The sequence below is a fragment of the Nothoprocta perdicaria genome, unplaced genomic scaffold (assembly GCF_003342845.1).
Source record: "Nothoprocta perdicaria isolate Ctin4 unplaced genomic scaffold, notPer1 scaffold_203, whole genome shotgun sequence".
Classification (NCBI taxonomy): domain Eukaryota; kingdom Metazoa; phylum Chordata; class Aves; order Tinamiformes; family Tinamidae; genus Nothoprocta; species Nothoprocta perdicaria.
Window position 1 is genome coordinate 1078530 of NW_020455239.1, and position 23223 is coordinate 1101752.

General features: G+C 42.7%; 1 protein-coding gene across 2 annotated transcripts in view; it reads left to right on the plus strand.

Moving 5' to 3' along the window:
* PKP4 (plakophilin 4) overlaps positions 1-19108 on the plus strand; it is a 55479-nt gene extending 36371 nt beyond the window's left edge. For both annotated transcript variants that reach the window (XM_026038156.1, XM_026038158.1), the window contains exons 10-21: positions 616-829; positions 7993-8176; positions 9387-9504; positions 10003-10194; positions 10332-10505; positions 11109-11259; positions 13325-13520; positions 14155-14239; positions 14339-14456; positions 16286-16417; positions 17687-17760; positions 18382-19108. In XM_026038156.1, the coding sequence (XP_025893941.1) occupies positions 616-829; positions 7993-8176; positions 9387-9504; positions 10003-10194; positions 10332-10505; positions 11109-11259; positions 13325-13520; positions 14155-14239; positions 14339-14456; positions 16286-16417; positions 17687-17760; positions 18382-18630 (1887 nt within the window). In that variant the 3' untranslated portion in view covers positions 18631-19108. The remainder of the gene's footprint in view (positions 1-615; positions 830-7992; positions 8177-9386; positions 9505-10002; positions 10195-10331; positions 10506-11108; positions 11260-13324; positions 13521-14154; positions 14240-14338; positions 14457-16285; positions 16418-17686; positions 17761-18381) is intronic.
* The last annotated feature ends 4115 nt before the right edge of the window (positions 19109-23223 follow it).

Below are 23223 nucleotides of genomic sequence, written 5' to 3' on the forward strand. Positions count from 1 at the left end.
ACTCATTTAAATAGAAGTCTAAAAAATTTCCAAGTCCCTAGCCTTTCACTTTATTTCTATTATTCTCTCTACTGGCTGATTTGACAGGTTAAAAGCATGTATACACTTGATAGAAACCTTATTTTCCTTATTTTATGGGTATATGAAGATACCGGTCAGTTTGGTCCCCAGTACCAGTTTCCAAGAGTGTAAAAGAGATTTTGCTTTTCAAAACATCAGCTCTCCCATCTGCTCAGTAGCTCTCCCTAGGTCTCAGTGTTGTTTTCACTTTGTTACGCTTCCTGTTATGCTCAGTAAAAGACAGTGAACTTCTTCAGCTAAAAAAAACATAAAAACTTTAGGTGTTGTTTGAGTTAATAGTGTTCTGACTTGCTAAACAAGTTATTGTACAGGGTGGAATAGGAAAGGAACATCCAAAAATGGTATGAAGTTTTCCAAAATAGTAAAGGATTTTTCCCTACAGCCATAAATTACACCTTCACTTATAGTCTCTTAGCTTATCTACAGTGAAGATAAAGGCCTGCTATCATTCTCTATAGAAAGGGGCCTGTGAAATCTGTAGAGTGCTATGTGTGAGTGCATAGGAGCTGATGTTGCCGTGGGTCTGTGTTGCAGGTGTGTCGGCTGGGAGGAATCAAGCACCTGGTGGACCTGCTGGATCACAGGGTGCTGGAGGTGCAGAAGAATGCATGCGGGGCGCTCAGGAACCTCGTCTACGGGAAGTCTACCGACGAGAACAAGGTCGCCATGAAGAACGTCGGGGGGATACCTGCCCTTTTGCGACTGCTGAGAAAAACTATGGATGCAGAAATAAAAGAGCTCGTAACAGGTACGTTTTGTAGAGAAAAGAAGTGGTGCAGAATTGTAATATAATTTTTCTGTTCTGGACAAAATTTTGAAACAGCTGATGAGTGAGTGGAATTGGAGCATACTGTCTGGAAGTTTATGTGTGCATTAATTTTTTGAAGTACAAATTATTTATTTTGATTACTGGCATTTAAGATATTGGCATATAAATATAGATTCACTAGAATAGGTGAAACAGAGTAATTACACTTGGGATAAATTTTGGTCTAGCATGACTCCATCATGCAGCCCCAGTATTGCTTGGATCAGTATTGCTTTATAGGCTCTTAGCATCAGTCTTGTTATTGATTTAAAAAAAAACAAAAATCTTCTAGCAAGTTTTAAATAAAGTCTTGCAGAATTCAAAGATGAACTCAGACTATTGGATGTATATCGTAAGGCAGAGGCAGACAGCTTCAGGAATTCAAATTACAGAGGCCCCTGTATTTCCAGCCTCTGCCTGACTGCACGCACCTCGCATCTCTTGATCATAAGATAGTCTGTAGCCCGTGGACCTACTTGGGCCTTGGTGCAGACTGAAAGGGCAGAGATAATCAATGATTTCCAGTTACACCATATGAAGGAGCTCCATTTTCATGGAAACCAGTTGGTTTTGTTAGTTTTAGATATGTTCTGACACAGCTACTTGTCTCTCTCTTACCATGGGAGGGTTGTGTCTATGTAGGTCAGGGTCTAGAAAAATATGAGAGAAGAGAAAAAAGCAAGTTTTCACTCTTTCAGAAAAGTTTCAAGTTTTGATAGCTTTCTCATTCAGTTTAGTTTCATATTTTCTTTTAAATCTGTTTAATATCAAGCTATTGTGCATGAACTGACAATAAAATATCTTAATAGCTTTTCTAAACAAAGAAATACCTTGGCATGGGATGTGTACCTTAGCCTAGTCACTTTGCAAGTACATTAAGTAGAGAAAATTCTGTACAGAATATATGCAGAGCATATCACTTTAAATTCACATGGAGGCCTTTTCTCCCTAAATGTTTTCCACATAAGCTAATGTTAAGATAACTTGTGCTATCTCTACATCTTGGTTTTCTGTACTAGCATCCAGTTATTTCCTTAAGAATAGTTATGTAAATGGAATATTTAAAAGTAGAATTGCACATTAGCTGCTTTGTCTGCTCTACAAAATTCATGTTTGATGTGTCTGGATTACTTGGGCTTTTAAAATGTAAGGGATAGTTCCACAGATAAAGCCAAATTCTTTTTTTTTTCCTTATAGACTATACAGTTACTATTTATTAATAAAAAGCGCACTGTTATCTTTCAATAAATACACAGCATCTGATCTGTAAGCAAAAATAATTTTCAAATAAATAGGTAATCCATTTGACTTATAATGAAGGGGACTACTTCAGAAAAAGTCTCCCTGATTTTTAACACACAGATATTGCACGATCCTTTTTTATACCAAGTACAGCAAAATGGTAAGTTTTGACCTAATTCTATTCTACTTAAGTCAGTGAAATTGACTTCTGTTAGAACAGAGTCGGACAAATGCTGAACACTGTAGGCAAACCCACAGCACCTTTCTGGCAGAGATTTTTAAACCCCTTCTATAAATACCAAGATAAAGAAAGAAGTGGAGAAGATAGAATTATTTATTGATTTAAAAGATTCTACCTGGAGCAGAATTAAAACTAACAATGCCCCCCCTCCATCCCCAGTTTTATTGTACATTCCAAATATAAGATAACCTTATAAAAGAAAAATTAATATAAATGTGCATCACTGGAAACACTGTGTGCCTGATTTCTAGTTTAAAATTAACATTGTTCATCAGTATTTCAGCTTATCCATAATTTTTCATATCATATGGAATATCTAATATATATTAATGAGGCAAATATACATTTTCTTTTCCTGAGGAAAGGGCTTCTTCCTTAGTAAATAAATTATATCTTCCTCATTAACAGCATCAATTAGTGGATATCCGTTGCGTTTTAAAGAAAACAGGTATATCTAGCATCACTGCATGTGAAATCTCCATCTAGTTTACTTTAAAATGCAAAATTACTTTATCAAGTAAAATAGGAATAGCAAACTTCTTGCCATCTACATAGATGTTTTTCGCATGAATAGATTTATATAAGATTTATGAAGACAGAGATGATTTAGTCAAAAGCAAGCTTTTAGCCTCGCCAACGACTTGGGAACGTGCCCTGAATAACTAACTGTCAGAGTTTTGGAAAGCCGGTGAGTTGCAGGGCTGGGCAGGTCTGCCTGGGCACATCCATGCTTTTCAGCAGCCTGAAACCAGCCTGTGCTTTCGAGGAGCTTGTGTCTCGCAGGGCTCGTGCAGCTCTGTGGGGTGCCAGGTCGGGATATGCGCGTTCCTAGCACGGGGGCACTGCTCATAGCTGAGTCTGCTACGAGGAGACCTGGGCAAACAGCCCTGTGGTGTGTTCAGTTCTGCGCAGTGCTGGTGCGCGTCAAGAGCGCATGTCTTGCAGTGAAAGTGGGTCAGAAGCTACCTCCATAGAGGTGTTTTTTTGGTTTCACTCAGATCTTCACCAGCAGAGATGAGTCATAAACTGTTCCCAGTACAGAGCCAAAGCTCTGACCCAGCCTTTCCAGTCAGGTAGCAATGCTGTCACAGGCCAGGACTTTTAGGAAAACAACTAAAACTGAACCTTCTCTTTCCTAAGTAAGTTACATCTGTCACAGCAAAATTGTTCTTAATTTGAGCAATTCCAGTTAGCAAACTATTGATTTTTGTGTTTTTTTAATTTTATATAATTTATATATATTTTTTTTTTTATATATATATATATATATATATATTTATATATATATATATTATCATATATCATTTTCTGCATTCCATGTACCTGACAACATAAAGGCAGGAAAAAGGTCAGTGGAATTTCATACTTATCGACTTCACTATTAGTTTTCAGCTGATGCTGCCTTTTGTAGAGTCAATAAATTACAGCCCTACATTTATGCTATTATAATTCCAGTCTTTTCCCTACCTTATTATAAGAGATAAAGCCTACTGCATTTATTAATCTGCAAGTGATTCAGTGGAGTTTTAAATATATTTTTTTAATTATAGAGCAGGCCATCAGCTTGAATGTTTGAATATGTTGCTCTTGAGTGATTTTATGTGCACTATGCACAGCAAGGAGCATATAAAAACAGACTGTTATTTTTTGGTGTGTTGAAAGAACAGCTCTTCATAAATAATTCCTCTCCAGTTGAGAGTACCTTACAGAAGATTTTGAGAAATCCATTGCTTTGGGGGCTTCTGTGACCTGTCTGCTGGCATTGGAATTTGATAAAAACAATTGACATCACTAAATGCAACAACATTGAGTTTTGTTTTTAAAAATAAGGTTTCCAAATCACCCATTTTTACCAGCTGTCAAGTTCTGGGTGTCTCTATTTCTGCTCCATTCCAGTTTGTGGGAATTTCACGTGCTTTGTAAATGCCTTTTAAATTAGGGATGAGCATGGTCAGTTGTAATCAAATTTACAATACTAAGTTTTACTTGAAGAACTTGACTCACATCTTAGAGACAGATCTAGGACCTTTAGGATGAAAAGCTGACTGAACCTGCAGGAGGAAGCCGTTCTTCTGGACTGTTTGATGCACTGTTTTATATGCTGGTGTCTTTAGCCTGGTTGATCTCTGCTCTTCTTAGGCACCCATACGTAAAGACAGCTTCACAAAGAAATCTTACAGGCAATCCTGTTTTCTTTGTTGCTAGACCAGAGTTTACATTGAATCATGAAGGTTATTTGGCTTTACCTGGCGATGTTCAAGGATGGGACCTGCATCATTTATGAGTTTTTGTCTCGGTGCCACAACTTTCGATCTAGCAAATTAGAAATATGGATGAGGTGCAAGTCATGGTGTTGTGCTTGGAGGGCTATGCTGCCTGTCTGCAGGGCTGCACCCACTTGCATCAGCTGCCACTGGCTCGTCCTGTCCTTGGTTGCATATTCTGTCTAATTACCAGGCCCTAGGACAGCTCGAAGACTCTAGGTGGATCCTGATCATCTGCTTTCTGCCAGCATCATAGAGTCATGCAACCACTGTGGTTGGAAAAGACCTTCAAGATCAGTGCCGGGGAGCTGGCAGATGAGTCGTGGTGCAGGGCCTTGCGAGGCGGTTGTGTCCTTGCAAGTCTATTTGGAAGGACCTTGGGTTATCCCATGTCTAGTGTCAAATTTGTGATGTTATTTTAATTCTAAAGAGTTACCTCAGAACAGAATTGGAAAGAGGAGAGTGGTCTTAAAATACATCAGTGAGTGACTTGTGCTGCCTCTGTGAGAGGACTCGCCTGCCCCGGCTAGGACTCCATGTAGAACCTAAAATCTGCTAAAGAAAGGAAAGATCTACTACATGAACCTATACATTTTCCTTTAGTTATCTTTTGTTAAAGCTATTTAGATCTTTTTATTGATTTTGTTGGTGCCTGATCTTGTAGAAGGTGTGTCTCAAAGCCTTTTAATTATAGCTCTGAATAACGTATTGAGCATTTTTATTGTACTTTCTTCATCCTCTACCTCCTTTAATTTTTCTTCTATCCTTATTCAGCCAGTTTAGAGAAAAACATATTCTGGTTCATCAATATTGTTTGCGTAGCTTGATATGAGTGCTGTATTTTATCCTGAGGCACGAGGGTGGGTGGGAAGGCCCAAGCGGTGGCGCCTGCCCTCCCTGTGCCGAGCAGCCTGCGCCGGATCCCTCTCTGCGCCGGATCCCTCTCTGGGCTGGACCAGCACTGCGGGCCCTCTCCGGTGGGCGCCTGGGCTCGGAGCGGCGCAGCCTGCGGTGCCGCTGCCGCTTTGTGTTTCGGGCAGGAGGTTCAGGAACACGCAGATGCCTCTCTCTGAATGAGGAAGAGCGAGGCGTCCCTCCTTCAATGACACACGAAGCCATGGGCGACCCTGGGGCCGCTCGCATGTTGCTGGTGCAGTCCCTCGGTACGGCTCCTTGCTGCCTTTCCCATTTGGAAGGCAGCTCCCCAAACGGCAGCCGCCTTTGCGCGCAGGTGGGCGGCAGTGGGAGGCGGACGGGGACGGCTCGGGGTGAGCTCAGCAGATCGGGTAAGCTCTTTGCTCCCGCGTTACGTAACGACACGATTTAATATCTAATAGCACTCCGAGTCTTGATGCAGAATTTATTCTCTTATGTAACTTGCTTTAACAACAAATGGGGAGGCGAGTTTAGTCGGGATTAATTTCTAGAATGAGTCACAAACAGTATGAATTTGGGTCTCAGAAGTGGGATACCATTGGCCAAAGAAGCGTTTGGATTTCTCACCATTAAGTTTCCGTGAAGGATTTCTCTTTAGTGAGAGCATACAGTCGCAGGAGATATCTAGGGTATGAAATTGCATGGGTATTGAAATAGCTGTATGTAATCAAGCTCTTAAACATAAGGAAATAAGTAAACCTTAGCTTGTTTTGAGCGTGCTGATGTGATGCAGTTCAAACTTGGAAGCCCCGAGCAAATTATGAAGATCTCTCCAATTTTTCATAGTGTTCTTCCAGCTCATCATAGAGACTTCTTTTCCCTTTTTCCTGGTTTATTTATCAGTGGCCCATCTTTCTGGAAGTCTTCTTTTACAGGAACTGGAGAGAAAGGTCATAAAGACTTCTTTCCATGTCTCTCAAAGTGTCTGTATGATAGTATTAAAGTTTAGCCTCAGTTATCACTCACATTTTGACATGTGAAGTATCCTCTGCAGTAGATTTCTCATCTGTAGTTCTTCAGGACTGTGGGACTGTGAAGGACATGGTCTGCTTTTATAAATTAATGCAGTATCTTGCAATATGTTGAAGCATTGGAATGAAATGTGCAGTTTTCACAGAAGAAATGTTCTGCAAAATAGGTGTTCGAAAAGGTAACCAGACCATGGGCACAAGAAGAAATTTTGGAGAAAAGATTGAGCAAAAATCACCTGCGAGCATGCACAGAAAATGGAACAATGGCAGAGCTGTCTAAGGACGGGAGAGTTGCTGAGCCCATGGGGACGGTTCCTCTTGGACATGGAGTGGGACACGGGAGTTGTCGGCTCCGGCAGAGCAGGTGCCAGGCGACGAAGCTGCCTCTGCCTGATGGGAGTGACGGCCTCCGGGAGCCTCCGTCCCGCTCCCCTTTCCCAGAGTCCAAACTCCGGGAGCTGTGGTTTGACAACCAGGAGAGCAACTCAGGATTAGCCACAGGTTTCCATCCGCATGTGTTGGGAACAGGAACTCTGGGAAGACCAGGATGAGTATGATCATCTGGACAGATGAGGAGTATTGAGGGCGCAGGCAGGCTTGGAAACGTGCACACATTTGTACCAAGATGGGCTGCACGCCCAGGACACAGTTGGGCAGGGAGGGCTGTGGGGCTGGGGGCTGCCGTATCGCGCAGCCATTTCTGTGGGGTGTTCAGCACTTTGCACGTGTGCTCTGCAGCAGGACCTGCATTCGCCCATGCATTGGAGCAGTGGAGCCGCCAGGCAGAAAACTAAGATCTCACTCTAAGGTTGTCAGTATGAGCCTCCTGTGTTCAGATATCTAAGAAAAGCATAGACGTTAGGCATGAGTAGCAGAGGTTTCAGGAGCATGGAAGGGTGTTCTGCAAACTGAGACGAGTCTGAGCACTTGTAGGGAATATCCGTCCGGTCTCCTGTGGCTTCCCCTTGCTGTCCAGGAGCAGAACGAGCCGCTGTTCAAGCAAGGGAGGAAGGAAATTCCCCTGTCAACCAGTACGTGTTTCTGTTGGATAGTTTTCCTTGAGGAAGAGAGGAGCTTATTTGCTCACTAATATGCAGGCTTCCCTTCTCAGTGTGGGAGGAAGCAGCTGTTGATCTGCTGCTGTGTTTGTTCTCATTATTATTGCACCTCTTTCATTGAAGGCTTTGCGCCTCAGCCAGGCAGCCCGGCTGAGAGCTGTTGAATAAACTGCAACCTGGAGTTTACAAAATAGGATTTCAAGTCTGTAAAGTGAATCTTCCGATGGCAGCTCTGCTGGCCGTGCATTGATCAGTGCTGTGTTGTGTGAAGGGCTGTGCTGGCGTCCTCAGGGGCTGTGTTTCCTGGCTGGGCACGGCTAGCTCTGTGTGTGCCGGGCTGCCAGCACTGTGGGTGCTGGTGGCACGGCCGCGACGCTCCCTCCTTCCGCAGGCGTCCTCTGGAACCTGTCCTCCTGCGACGCTGTGAAGATGACCATCATCAGGGACGCGCTGTCCACACTGACCAGCACCGTCATCGTGCCCCACTCCGGCTGGAACAGCTCCTCCTTTGACGACGACCATAAAATGAAGTTCCAGACGTCGCTGGTTCTGCGCAACACCACCGGATGCCTCAGGTAACAGGCTGTCACAGAGGCCCCGATTTGCAGGGGAACCGGGCTATTCAGCAGCTGCTTCTTATTGGACAACTTTAAAACAAAATCACTGTTAAAGCCTGTAACAGTTAGTTCTTCCACACAGGCAAGTTTCACTATATTAAAAGAAAGCGAGAAATACCAAGTTACACACTGGAAGATGTTAACTATTATGGCATTAACTTACTGTGGTTTGTACGAATACAGAACACCACAGGATCATGAAAATTGCTTGGACAAAGACCTGAGCATTTGGTGATTCTTTATTGCTGTATATATTTTTAAAAGCTATGTATGTATATGTAGGTATATCAGCAGTGAAATGTTTGGCTATTTCTTTCATGAATTTAACAAACAGCAAAAACATAAAAAAGTATTCTTCAAAATAATAAAATGCAAAATTAGAAAAATCAAAAAAGAAAATTCAAGGACACAGAACAGTTTATGAACAATTTCTGTGTATTTGTAGGTTTGCTTATTTTAATTCACTAGATTTCGAATTGTGGTCCATTAAATGTCAGAGTGTGTTCACTGTGCTTAGATACATGGAACAGAATGGCTTTTTACTCGCTGGTGGCATTTCTAAACACCAGAGCGTTTCCCTAAGTGGCTCCTCTGTTCTGCTTGCGGGGCTGTTTCTCGCCTGGGCTTGGGTGCAGGCAGGAGCTCTGCAGGCCCCATGCATCCCGTCCCCGCTGCCTCCCCTTGTTCTTCCACACACTGCAGCCTTTTCCTGCCCCGCAAGTGCCTGCATTTGTCCGTGTGTCTGTCTGTGTAGCACTCTTGCCAGCATTAGCGACCACCGAGCAGACCACTGAACTTACTGGGTGATACAGGAGGCCACAAAGGGTGTCTGTAACACGGACAAGCCCAGGGCGCTCTTATGCAGACTGGAGAGTTGTGTCAGGCCTGCTGAAAGAGCTTGCAGTGGGAAGGGCAGCAGGGAGAGCTTTGTGCTCACAGTTGGCTTTGTCAGTGGGACACTTCTGGCTCGAAGTTAGTGGCAATTAGAGTCTCTTCTGTGAAGAGTGTGGTGGGTGGGAGACGGTTGTTGCTCCGAGTCCAAGTGCGTTTTCTTCTAACTGCTCAAGTCAAACAGCTGTGTGAGAGACTTCTGCAGACACCTGGTACGTATGTGCACTGCTGAGCGCACTGTGCAGTCGTTTACATTCCCACTCCTTTTGATCCTCAGGAACCTGAGCTCTGCAGGTGAAGAAGCCCGGAAGCAAATGAGGTCCTGCGAAGGGCTGGTTGATTCACTGCTCTATGTGATCCATACATGTGTGAACACGTCAGATTATGACAGCAAGGTGCGTGCACACTCTACGTGATTTCTCGCACCAAGCTATATGTCCAATAAGATCTTTGGGGGATTGCATAGTGTAATTTAGGGCTGCCATGTGCTTAGCTTGACTGGTTCTCTCCCAGCCTGAAGTTACTCATGTGCAGTCAAATTCTGTTGCACAATTCAAATTAACTGGTTCTGTGCACAACATTTTGGCAGTTTTGAAGTATTAATTCCTTGATAAAATAATAATGAAAAGCACTCATGCTATTTTTGTATTCTAAATACCAGAAATATTCACTACAGCAGAGATTACATTTAGCAATATTTTCATATCTGGGGTTATCAGCAGAAGCATTTCCATTTTCCTAAAGAAGCTGAAGTAGCAGTGCCCAAGGCCCAGAATTAGAAATTGGTGCTTGTACCCCAAATACAAGATTTCTCTCTGCTTAATTTGTTTGGTTTGCAGCATCACTATGTGACAAAGCAGCTAATTCCAAACATCCTTTTTCTTTGCCTCCAGACAGTGGAAAACTGCGTGTGTACCCTGAGAAACCTCTCCTACCGCTTGGAGCTGGAGGTGCCTCAGGCGCGTCTGCTGGGCATCAGCGAGCTGGATGACTTGTTGGGAAAGGAGTCACCCAGCAAAGACTCAGAGCCCAGTTGCTGGGGGAAAAAGAAGAAGAAGAAAAAAAAAGCTTCACAGGAGGATCAGGTTTGACTTTTTTTTTTTTTTTTTTTTTCCCCAGCTATATCAGCTGTAGTTTAGCCAAAACAAAAGCATATGGCTTAGACAAAAACAAAACAAAAATAGAAGGTTTCTGTACTCACAAGTATGTGTTCCTTTCACAGTGGGATGGAGTTGGCCCTATACCAGGATTTTCCAAGTCTCCTAAAGGGGTGGAAATGCTGTGGCACCCGTCTGTAGTAAAACCCTACCTGACGCTGCTGGCAGAAAGCTCCAACCCAGCGACTCTGGAGGGCTCCGCGGGATCCCTGCAGAATCTCTCTGCAGGCAACTGGAAGGTAGCGCTGCAAAAGCTCCTCAACGCGGGGCGTCTTGCTTCCCGTCACCCCTCCTGTGCTTGTCACTTTACTTGATTGCTTTTAAACAGATACTGGGATGCGTTCAGGAGGAAACATAGTAATTTTCTCTTCTGCATAAACTCGTTTCTCTCCAGCATGTGTCACTACTACTTACGCGTTGCAAAAATAGTGCTTCCTTGGTGCAAGGCAAAAGCAAAGAAGATAGGCAAGACGGCACTGTGGAAACTGGCCTTGGCATTGGTGAAATCTTTCTTGCAGTGCACATTAAAAAGAATCCCGCTGTCAGTTTAGATGGGAAGGTGCTGCTGAAGCAAGATCAGTCCAAATACAAATATATAATATGCAATGTTATGTCATCTTTAAGGTTTTAGCCTATTAGCTCACTTAAAAAAAAAAATTGTTCTGTATTAGGAATAAGCCAAGAACAGGAAAGAACCAACCTTCCATGATAATAGAAAAGATATGTGTTTAACTTAGTGTCCTTTCTTTGGAAAATGCCCTCCCTAAAATAGAACAAGAATGGGAGATGGTATCAGCTGGGCCGTTGTAGCAGGTCTGCAGGTGACCATAGCTTTATTGCAGTTTGCAGCATACATTCGAGCTGCTGTGAGGAAGGAAAAGGGACTGCCAATCCTCGTGGAGCTGCTGAGAATGGATAACGATAGAGTCGTTTCTTCGGTGGCCACTGCCCTAAGGAACATGGCACTGGATGTTCGTAACAAGGAGCTTATTGGTAAGTAGAGAGCTGTGCTGCAGCAAGCAGGGTTACTGGCACTTCAGGCCTTATACTGAACAAACACCAGGAGGAGAGTCTACCAAGAGAAACAGCATAAATGATTTTACTATTCCATGTCCCTTGTGTCACAAAAATTAATCTTTTTGACAGCAGTAGCTTTTCAGAGTAATGTTGTCTTTTGGTTTGCCTTGAGCCATCTTGCATAGCAATCTCTTTACAGCAGAGTGAAGCCACCTCAGCTAAACTCAACCAGACAGGAAACCATTGATACAAAATGTGATAGAAAACGCAACTCTGCTTCCTTGGAGCAAAGTGGTAACCTGCCTAGAGGGCTTCCAGGTTCCTTGCTGCTGTAAGGGGATATGACAGCTCTGCTGTGCGCCAGTAAATGTTTTATTTAACTGTGCTAGATAGTGAGAGGGGGAGGAAACCCTTCCTAGTAGAGAACAGCGTAGAGCAGTATAAACAGTATATGCATGTCTTTGCTGAATTGTTGAATTATCAAAAGAGAATAATCAACAGTGGTGCTCGCTAGAGAAAAACAAACTTACTGTTTTCCTTTCATGTATTTTAATATTATTGTCTAGTCTGTTTCAAAAAATAGATGTTTGTCCTTCCTTGCTCAAGAATCTCCAGCTCTTTTACAACCAGTGGTCAACATGCCCCAACCTCAGCCAAGCCTGATGCAGCCTGAATGAATCTTACTAACATGTGTCATGGAATAGGGAAGTTTGATTTTGTTAAAGGATGTTCTGTTTCAAACTCCTGTGATAAATATATAAAACAGTTTGTGCAGATAAGAATATAGCTCTCAAAAACACAAATATAAAGTTGATTTATTCCTGAGGCTTTTCAGAGCATACTTTAGTGCAAAGCATGTGCGGTGTCAGCGGTTGTGCCCTGCGACAACCGAGCACACAGGTAGCCCCCAGGTGACACTTTCTTTTCAGGACGTATCTTCCTTTCCTGGCAGGAGCTGGGAGGTGGGGAAGGCACCTCTCTCCCGCTCCCCACCAGAGCCGAGAGGGTTTTGCTTTGCAGATCCCCTGCAAAACCCCCTTTGCACAAAAGGCTTTGAGTTGAGGTTTGAATCCTGAGCTCCCCTGAGGTTTGAATCCTGAGCTCCCCTGTGCCAGTAAGCAATCTGAGGTGACTTCAGCACAGTTGGTGTGAGCCGGGATAATTGGGCTTGGTGGTCTGAACTTGGAAGAAAATGAAGTTATTTCAGAGTAGAGGGCAGGGACTCTATAATGTAATAATAATAATGTATATATAATTCTATAATATAAGAGTAACAAAAAAAATTGGTATGTGCAAACATCTGTTGATGATCTTGCTCAAAGAGGGGCAGTGACAGAGCCCCAGTGTATTCACAGTACGAGTGGCCATTTTCCAGTAGGAATAAAAAAGTTCCTCTTGTTTGCAGAAGATTTCCTCGGGCACCTAATGCAAATAGATGGTTAACAGCTTTTTGTGAAGCTTACTCATTATTCACTGTTACATAAAATACATGTCCTCACAAAATCAGTTAATAATCACACCATTATCAACACAGCCTAAACATAATAAAAATATTTACCTTAACTTCAGTTAATTTCCTCTGTTTGCATTACGATTATTCCTGTGCATCAGTCAGTAATTAAAATCTGACAGAAATGAGATCTGATCTCTTGTGGGTGACAAACAAGGTGAGCAGAATGGCTGAATTAAAAACCTCCAAACTACTGTAAGGATTTCTTTAACCTTTCCACATTAACCCAGGAATATGCTTCACCCTTTCAATCATTAGAAATAATGTAATGTTCTCCCTCCAAATAATTTTGATTTCCAAACGATCCTGCTGTAATACACACATGCAATTCATTTCTCACATTTTTTTTTAAGAGAGAAGAAAAAGAATTTATTTGAAAAATGGATATCTAATCTTGTTTGCCTCTGTGTAAAATGTGACTCCTTGGAAGTGTTCCTATGTTCCCTGTTACTGCTTTTGGATACAACTTTGTGATGAGTGCTAGAACTGCACGCCTTAAATACGAAGATGTATTTTTCTTTGTTGTTAAAGGTAAATATGCCATGCGGGATCTGGTGAATCGACTTCCCGGAGGCAACGGGCCCAGTGTGCTGTCCGATGAGACCGTAGCTGCAATCTGTTGTGCCCTGCATGAGGTCACGAGCAAGAACATGGAAAACGCCAAAGCCCTCGCCGACACCGGCGGGATAGAAAAGCTGGTGAACATAACCAAGGGAAGAGGTGACAGGCAAGTAGGCAGCAAGCCTCATCAGCACTAAACGGGTTATCTGTTCGGTTTCAGAGGTTTTAGGAGTATGGGAAATGTCTTTTTGGGTGGAAAAAAATATGTTTTTGCAGTCCGCCTCTATTGGTCAGGAGCTACCAAACCTGGAGTTTATCGTTAATAAAATGCTTGGAGCTTTTAAAAGTCAGCATAGCTGAGCACCTTTGCGGGGGTCTATCACAACCACTCCTAGAGAGCCTAGGCATGCCCAGTAGGTAGGTTGTGGACATTTCTCTCTCCAGAGGGATTTTCTGGAACAGATGTGCTGAAGAAGCACTGACAGGGAGATGTGGCGCTCGCAGCGTCACTGTGCCCACGCCGCACGGCCTGGCAAACAGTGCTGCACCGGGTCTTTGCAGAGCTGCACCAGGTCCGTGCAGAGCTCTGGATGTGTGCAGACCTGCACCAGGTCCCTGCAGAGCTCTTGCTCCGTGCAGACTTGTGCTGGGTCCGTGCAGCCCTGCAGGGACACTCGGAACTGAGAGCAGAGCCTCAAGTGAGGGGACACTCATTTGAAAAAGGTGAATTTGGATAAAATGCTCCCTTTTTTAAGTAGGGTGAATACTTTGCAATCCTGTAATATTCTTTGCATCCTTAGGTCTTCACTGAAAGTGGTCAAGGCAGCTGCCCAGGTACTGAATACGTTATGGCAATACCGAGACCTCCGTAGCATTTATAAAAAGGTAAATTACAAAATTGTCATCCTCATGAAAACAGTTGCAAATACCTTTTATTTATTTTAATGATTTATTTCCGTGTTCTTTCTTCATGTGGCTCCATAGGATGGATGGAATCAGAGTCATTTCATTACACCAGTGTCCACACTAGAGCGAGAGAGATTCAAATCGCATCCTTCTTTATCGACAACGAACCAACAGATGTCCCCTGTCATACAGTCAGGTCAGTCAAAGACTGCAGAGTTTTACCTAAGAGCCTCTTCCTTTGGGGTCCCTGGCATGGCTCTTTTTGGACTCTGATCCTCTCTGTTTAGTCACTCCTCTGCCTAAAACCTGCTTTCTCCCCACTGGATTTAAACGTATGAATAAGACTGTGTTTCGTGTACAGTGCGTTACCTTCACTGATACTTCTGGCAGGCTTCAAATCCCACTGGATTCATGGGTGTCTCAACATTAGCATTTATTTTGGATAAGAAGCAATTTAAGGCCTGTCTCCTCATTTACTCAGTGCAAATCAAAATGCAGATAGTCTTGGAATGTGTGAATCTGTTTCACGTGAGGCGAAGGCAGCTGCTGTGTGTGCAGAGCCCTGGTGTCCTTGCCTAGGGGCGAGGGGCAGCCCGACCTTGGGGGCAGGGAGATGAGTCTTCAGCAGCAAGATGCTCCGGACGCCCAGTGTGGAGGCCAGGCCTGGTGTGCAGTGTGGAGGCCAGGCCTTGGTGACGAGCAGCCTCTGCTGTGCGCACGGTGGCCTCACAGCACGTGTGTGCACAGGCAGCTACAGACTTTGCAGTCTAGTAATGTGGTAGTGTGATACTTACTAGCCAAAATAGGCTAGTAAGTCAAACACACAAACCGGCTTTTCTGTTCTGCACCTGGTTTTTACCTGTTCTGCACGACCTCATTGTGCTGCTCTTAGTTCCACCCTCAGTGTTGAGGATTCTCAGAGATTTCCCTTACCAAAAACCTTTGTCATTCTCACAGAATGTGGTACTGGAAATAGCTTTTGCTTTTACACCCAGTGCCAAATTGTGCACATGGGCATCACCTCTGCAGACTTCAGTCTTGGACCACTTGAGCTATGTATGTAGAGGCAGACCTAACAAAATCTCACCAAAATAAGCAAGAGTGTTGAAGCCAAGAGCTTCAACAGGGGAAGCTTGGCAGTTTGGGGCGAGGAAGGTGTCCCGGGCACGGCGGCCGCTCCATGCGGCGCCGATGAGCGGCAGAGGAAAAGGCATGTGGGCTTTAGTGGCTGCTCTTTGTCAGGCACTGGATAGCTGTCGGTGTTAGCTGCCCATAAGAACAACTGTGGCATGTGACGTAAGGAGCAGGGCTAATAGAAGACATATTATTGATTAACAACTGAAGCAAAATTTCTAGAAATTATTTTTTCTCCTGTGTTAAGCAGTTTGTCTAAGCTAATGAAACAGTTGAGTTCTTGGTGAAAATTTACTGGTGAAAATTTCCTACAATTAGAACGGATTTATATGTTCACAGCAAGGATAAAACCTAAGTAATCCACTGCAGTGATTGTACAGGGGCTACCAGCCCCCTAGAGCACCAGCTCCCCAGGGCTCCCTTGCAAACCACAAACACAGCACCCGTGTGCGCAGCTCCGCTCAGCCACGTAGCGACAGATCTTCAAACTGTGTTTAAGGATAACCTGCGTAACATCATAAATGCCAGCAGGACTATTGTATTCTAATTACACACAAGTGAGCATTTACATTTTTGTTGGAATGCTAAATAAGGTTCTCAGGACGTCATGTACAAACCGAAATGGGTAAGGTCTCAGCTATAAGTTGTGGATGTGACTTGCCATAAAAATATGAAATGATAATTTGATGGTTTCTTGTTTGCTGGCTTTGGTCTCTGAGGTTCTTTATCTTGGTAGAAGTATATGCTGGTTTTATGCATTACATGAGTGTGGCCATCTCTATCATTTGCTAATCTTTGGAGACAGAGTGGAGCGGAGAGGAAAAAGAGGTTAGGTTTGACAATTTTATAGGCTTTTATTGTCTATACTGATTATCTTTCTTCTTTCCTCAGTTGGCAGCACATCCTCCTCACCGGCTTTATTAGGAATTAGAGAGCCCCGCTCGGAATATGATAGAACGCAACCTTCTATGCAGTACTACAGTAACCAAGGTGACGTCATTACACATAAAGACATATATACTGGTAAGATACCAATTTGGAATATCTAAATATTTCTCAGATGTGGAATTAATGCAGTCACAACATGGACAGTTGCATTAGCAGCTTGTTACTGTTGCTTAATGTGGGATGTGATGTAAGGAGCAGGGCTAAGAGGAGATGGCATCATTGATTAACAGTTGAAGCAAACTTTCTAGAAATTAATTTTTTCCTCCTGTGTTAAGCAGGGTTTGTCTAAGCTAACAAAAGAGTTGGATTGCCTTGGCAGGCTTGTTACTGTTGCTTAATGTTTTCCATTTTTGTTCATATTCACTGCACCTGGAACAGAGCAGGGTATTCATCTGTCTTCATTGTGTTATTTTCTTTAAAATTGCACACATTACCAGAATAGGAAGAGATTTGTTTGCATATTAGGAGATAAGAGGTATTTGGAAAATGTAATCATATTTAACACTGTTACAGAAAGTCATTTTATTATCCTGTTACTCATAAACACTACAAAAGAAAGTACCAAGACTTCATGCTTGTTTTCACCTTTCCTCCATTACAGTTGACCTAAGTCATGAGATGACAGAGAACAAGAAGCAAATTGCTTGTTGCAGCAACACCTCCAAAACCCCCTCCCAGCTTCAATTTTAACTGTTGCTGAGGGACTGAATTTTCTTGGTGTATTTAAAGACCAAGTTCATGCTACTGATTATTAACGGTGATATATGATTGCAAGGGAATCTAACAGCCCTTACAGCCATGAGTGCTATGTTAAAACCCTAGTACTTTCAAGGAAAGGTGTGATACCTTATTTATAAAGCAACTTTTATGTATGTTTTGGTTTTGTGTATTTTGTATTACACTTCTAAAATACTGCATTAGCTTGGAAAGAAAGATTGCATGAGAAGCTGTGTAAGGCAGATAAATGTGACCGAATATAATGGCAAAGGCTTCCATGGGTTTAGCTTTTAGGACTCCGTTTTTGGCTCCCCGATGCGTTTGAGAGTTTTCATGGACTAATTCTTCCTGTAAAGTTGTTAGACGAGGGGTGAAGGTCTGTGCGTGGAGCCCGTCCGGCTGCGCGGTACCGCGGAGGCCCCGGGCACCGGCTGAGGACACAGGGGCAGGGCCGGCCACGCTGCCAGCAGCACCCAGGGCACAGCCGGGGTGCTGACACTGTCACCTGCATGACCAAACTGTTCTGCTGAGACACCTACCTGCTTGGGTGCCTGTCACTTCAACGGGTAAAGGCAAAAAGAGTGGTAAAAAAACAATAAAGTTGATGCCATAAACATTTTCTCACAGGTTCCAGCAAAGCTTCACCAATTTACATCAGTTCTTATTCCTCACCAGCAAGAGAACAAAACAGACGACTACAGGTGACTTTGAAATTTTATTTTTATTTTCAATTGATACTGATACAAGATTCAGCATGGGCTATTTCAGTGGAATTTAAGGGAGTTTAGTCTATGTTGTAATATCAGAGCTTATTACAGCGTTTATCTGTAACAGTTAATGTTACTGAGGATTACTGTTCTTAGAAGGACATTAGCAACTGCTGGTCTATGGACTGTGTGTTTTCTTCTTATAGAATCATAGAATGCTCAGGGTTGGAGGGGACATCCAGAAGTCATCCAGTCCAACCCCCTGCACACGCAGGGGAGTTACAGTGACTATTTTAGTGTATTCATGACTATATCTAAAACCAATCTGGTGAAGTACTCACATTCCGTACTATGTATGCCTTAAAAATACTACTTCTAGACAGTTCCCAGGTTCCCAGTGAACGCTGCAGGTGTCATGCAGGGGGCTTAGGGGTGTTTCTTATTTGAACATGGGGTACGTTTCACAGAGGATGACGCCTCTGCTCCTGACGTTGCCAGTGCAGCTGCATTTGCACACATTATACATCACAGTTCCACAAAAGGTGAGTTTTGAGAAACAAGTCTTTTCTTTGCTAATTATTTTTAATAATTATTTTCCCCACCTTTTTGCAACAGCATCAGCAATTGTACTACAGTCAGGAGGATACCAACAGAAAAAACTATGATGCATACAGGTTATATTTGCAATCCCCACATAGCTACGAAGACCCGTATTTCGATGACCGAGTTCACTTTCCTGCTGCTTCAGATTACACAACACAATATGGACTGAAATCAACCACAAATTACGTAGACTTTTACTCCACCAGACGATCTTCTTATAGAGCAGAACAGTACCCAGGTTCACCTGACTCCTGGGTGTAGCATTAAAGAATAATAATAATAAAAAAGGTTTATTTCTCATCTTGCTTGAGAAGAAGTGGAATGGCCTCATTTGCTGTTTTGGTGATGAAATGTGAAAGTGAAGTAAAAGAAGGAACAAAGGAGTATTTTTTTTTTAAATAAGGAATTATGAGGAAGGTGTAAGAAAAACTGGAAGGGATGGGGGTTTTGCTCTGTTTAGATGTTAGGCATTAATTACTAGTAGCTCCTGTAGTCTGGTGAGGGTGTGGGCGATGTGATGAAAGGTTTGAGAATTGACTAAAATGAATTTTGAAAGTGTGTAGGTCAGAGCAAATTAAAGCTGATTTTTTTAATGTGAATAAAAGTCTTGTTCTGATAGTTTGTACAGAAAAAAATAAAATGGATGCCCTGGTTTTATTGCTATTACTAAATGTCAAGATTGTATGCTATTACGTCTTGTAAATTTATTTTGTTGGTGTAAATATGGAAATGCCACATTGGTTAAAAGTGCCATCATTTGTAATGCAGTGTGTCATTTTAAAACACATACGAAACATCGTACAAAAATAAAATCCAAGGAAGTGTTATAAACTAAAAAAAAACACTTTTTAAAATTAATAGTGTAATTCTAAAGCACAAAGTCCAATCCAGTATATCTATACATTTCCCATTCCCTGCCTCTTTCATAAGAAACTCCACTGCCATTTTCTATGCACATGGAAGAACAATAAATATGGAAGTCTCATCCATGGAAAACTGTTCCCTGTTTTTTTTTTTTTTTTTTTTCCTTTCTCTCTCAATGTGTGATATTCAGAAACAAATACAATGAATGTGAAGTTAAATTGCATGAGCTAAGCAGCCTAAGTCTGTCAAAACCATTTGGGCCATTTCCCCAACTTTCTACAGTTTGTGTGGGCTGGCATACCAAAGTGTGAATTTATGCACTTTTTTTTCCCCTTTTTTTCTTTTTTTGTTTCTGACACAGGCAATCCAAAGTATTTCACAACACTACTCTGCTGCCTTCTCACCATTCCTCCAGCCCCTTGCTGCCCTGCAAGGAAAGCCAAGAGCATCTTGCTTTCATAGAAATTCATCTCCATTTCGACTGAAGAATATCTTGTTTAGATCTATTTACAGTCCAAATTCTTGATTTTAAATAACAAAGCTGTATGCTTTCCTCTTGTTTTAGGGTCTGTTACCTTTGTACTGCTGTAAGCATAAATGTTGTTCCCCATCCTAGCGCATCAATGAAACGTGGCCAGTGAGCAGAGCTGCTGCGCCATTTCGCCAGCCGGCCAAGGCCTTTTCCTTCCTTGGTTGGGCTGCTGCTGCCCCCACTATAAAAGGGAAATAAAATGAAGGGCCAACAGCCCCAAAAGGTGGTGAATCAGGTGGCAGCTTTGTCCACAGCCCTGTGCTTCCCTTGGGTGGCAGTGTGACTGCAGGTGTGTTCTGAGGGCAGAGTGGTCTGGTGTCGTGCAGACGGTGCCTTTGCAAAAAGACTTCATTTTTCCTTCTAACGCAGTGTTTCCGTAGTGTTTCCATTTACTGCACTCTGACTTTCCTGTGAGAACAATTTCTGTGCTGACAGCGCATCACGGTTCTGGCTGCCTTCGGCGTCAGCTGCAGGCTGGTATCTGCACAGACGAATGTAGATCCATGTTGGTCATACGCCTCTTGCCTCCTGAAGATGGTAAGCTCTTCAGCTGTTATCACATACACTTCATTGTCCCAGGAAAATTAAATTAATTTCAGGTAACAAAATGGCATACTGTGTCTCTGAAATGGCCATAATGTTTTATCATTATTTTCTTCTCTGAATTTGTTAATATCTCTCAAAAACAAACACCCACACAAAAAAGAACGAAGAAAGGAGAAGCAGGCATTTGAAAGTAATGAACAGCTGTATCACAGAATGTATGTATCATGGAATGAATCTTGCTTTTCACCTGAGGCTGTTCATAAAGACCAAAAGCAGTGAGATCTGGGACAGCCCCACAACCTGGATCTTCTGTACTGTAGCATACATATTTCGTTATGGTTTTTTTTTTTTTTTTTAAATTAGGCTTGTTTATTTATGTATTTTACATGTTGTTATGCCCTGGTGCTATATTGATTAAACTGATCTGTACAGTATGTTTGCTGGTTAATTCCCTTTACGTGCATTTTCAAACTGAATGGGCTGAAGCAGGGACCAAAGAGCATATGCTGCAGGTGCGCAGGTCCTCCTGCATGGAGAACGGCCGCGCTGCAGCCCGTGCAGAGCGCGGCCGCGGGCAGGCGCTGGCAGCCCCGCGTGCCGGCTCGCGGGCTGCAACACAAGTGCGACACATCAGGAACCAAAACGCATTAACCGCGACAGGATACCTAAATGGAGCACCCAAGAACGGGCAATCGGAAACAGACTGCACTGGAACAACCTCTGTTTCAGAACTCCTGGGGACACAGCATTTTTAAGAAGATCCAAAGCATTCCCGGAAGGACACTGGAACTTTGAGGGCTGCACATGTTGCTTATAAGGTGATTTTTTTTCTTTTTTTTTTTTTTTTTTTTTGGAATTATTTTAGTTTTCCAGAAACAAGTCTCCAGTTGGCATATAAAGTTTTATGTTACTAATTTTTAGTTTTGTTTGCATGCACAGTTCTGTTATTGCATTCATGGAACACAATTATGCAGCAGCCTAGAAAAAATGCACACATTTACATATGCTCAATTAACTAGTGAAGGAGTTTTAGGTTCTTTTGATGAGTTGACAATGTCACTTATTGAGCCTTATACTGTATGGATAGTCAGTTTAGTTTCATTTCTAACAACATTTTGTTTGCTTAGTCACTGTACTTCCTAATGAAATAGTCATATCCTTGTTAAAAATTTGTTGATGGCTTTTGAAAACAGTGCATGGAAAAATCTGTTTGAGTTTTATTTTTTGGCTGCTTTTTTGTATGTCTTGGCCTTTATTTGTACCAAAGGACATGTCAAATGGTATGCAAAAGTGTGTGTTCTCCCTTACAGCATCAATATTCTGCTCAGCTCATTCCATAATAATTTCCTGTATCATTACAGAATCATAATGGAATTTGCTTGCGCTCCCAAGGCAGGCAGGAGGGAGGTTTGTATTTATTTGAGATTTTGTGATGGCATTTTCAGTGTGTACCCTTTTTGGAGCCTGGGAAAAACAGTGTGGGCTAATAACAGATGAGAAGCTATTCGCAAGCTTCGCAGCACTATCACTGCAGAACAGACCAAGATCTCCCTTGCAAGCAACAAAGCGATTTAATATTTTAATTAGCTCAAATATTTGTAGCAAGGAGGCTCCTGCTATGCTTATCACTCTATGTCATTAACTACCATGAAAGAAATAGCACATTATGACCTACAGTGGCAGCATGTTGGGGTTCTACAGCCATTCTATCACAGCAGCAATAGTCTTTAGTTCTGGGTGAATTTATTCTGGGGGAATTTAACAATCCATCCAGGCTGAAATGTGTTCCTACATCAGAATGCCCAGTGGGCATTTAAAATAAATTGATTCTTCAATGAGGCAAATGAGGCTATATTATTATTAAGTATATCTGGGCAAATTTAAACTTTGGAGATTAGAGAAGTAAAAAAGCTGTATTTTTATGAGATAACTTATTAACTGTTCTTAATTTAAATCTCACAGCTGGTGATCATGAAAATGCTTTATTCTAAATTATTTCTACCTCACTAGTGTCCCTGAAGTGATCTGCTTATGGATCTTTTTCCATAAATACTCTATAAAATAAAATAGATTTCTTTCTACAAAACAGTTTAAGGCATTTGTTACAGAGTGAATGCATTGTTGTTTTGAGCACAGTCCTTAGTAACCTCTGTTTTTTAACATTTAGGCTGATAGTGGCAGCTCTAACTCGGCACCAGGTAGTCCTCTGTACTTCAAGAAGACGGCAGGAATTACAGGTGGCCAACAGACACAGGCAGGTGTTCTGCTGTTAAGGCACACACGGCCAAAAGCAACTGTGAGATTCCCACTCCTCAAGCTCTTGAGCTTCTCAAGAGTCATCCAGACAGATTCCATCTCAGAGGCAGCCTCTGAACTGCTGGATATACAAGGGCAGTATCATACAGCTTTCAATAAAGTTTCATTGCAAAGGATCCCAAGCCAGTGTGATTAAACAGCAAGATAAAGGAAAACAAGATTCACCTTTCAAAAGGCTGAAGCTGTGTACAAATATGGAAAAGAAGAACATTCAGAATCTTTGGTAGGTTAAATGGTAGCTTAAAAGTCTGCCAAATAAAAGGAAAGAGCTTAAACAGCAATTTACAAAATGACTTTAAAAACTTACTACTTTGTCAAGCACTGAAAAGACAGTAAGCCTGACACCAAGGTCTGGGAAAGGAGGGAAAAGAAGGAACAATTCCTAGCACCAACACCCAGAATCTTGTTGGGAACAAAAGCTGACACCTCTGGCCGCCGCCATGGGCAGGGCCTGCAGCAGCCATGGGGCGCAGGGCCAGCGGCGGCCATCATGTGTGGGGCCTGCAGCTGCCGCCATGGGCAGGGCCTGTGGCTGCCATGGTGCACGGGGCCTGTGGCCGCCACCATGGCCAGGGCCTGTGGCTGCCATGGTGCAC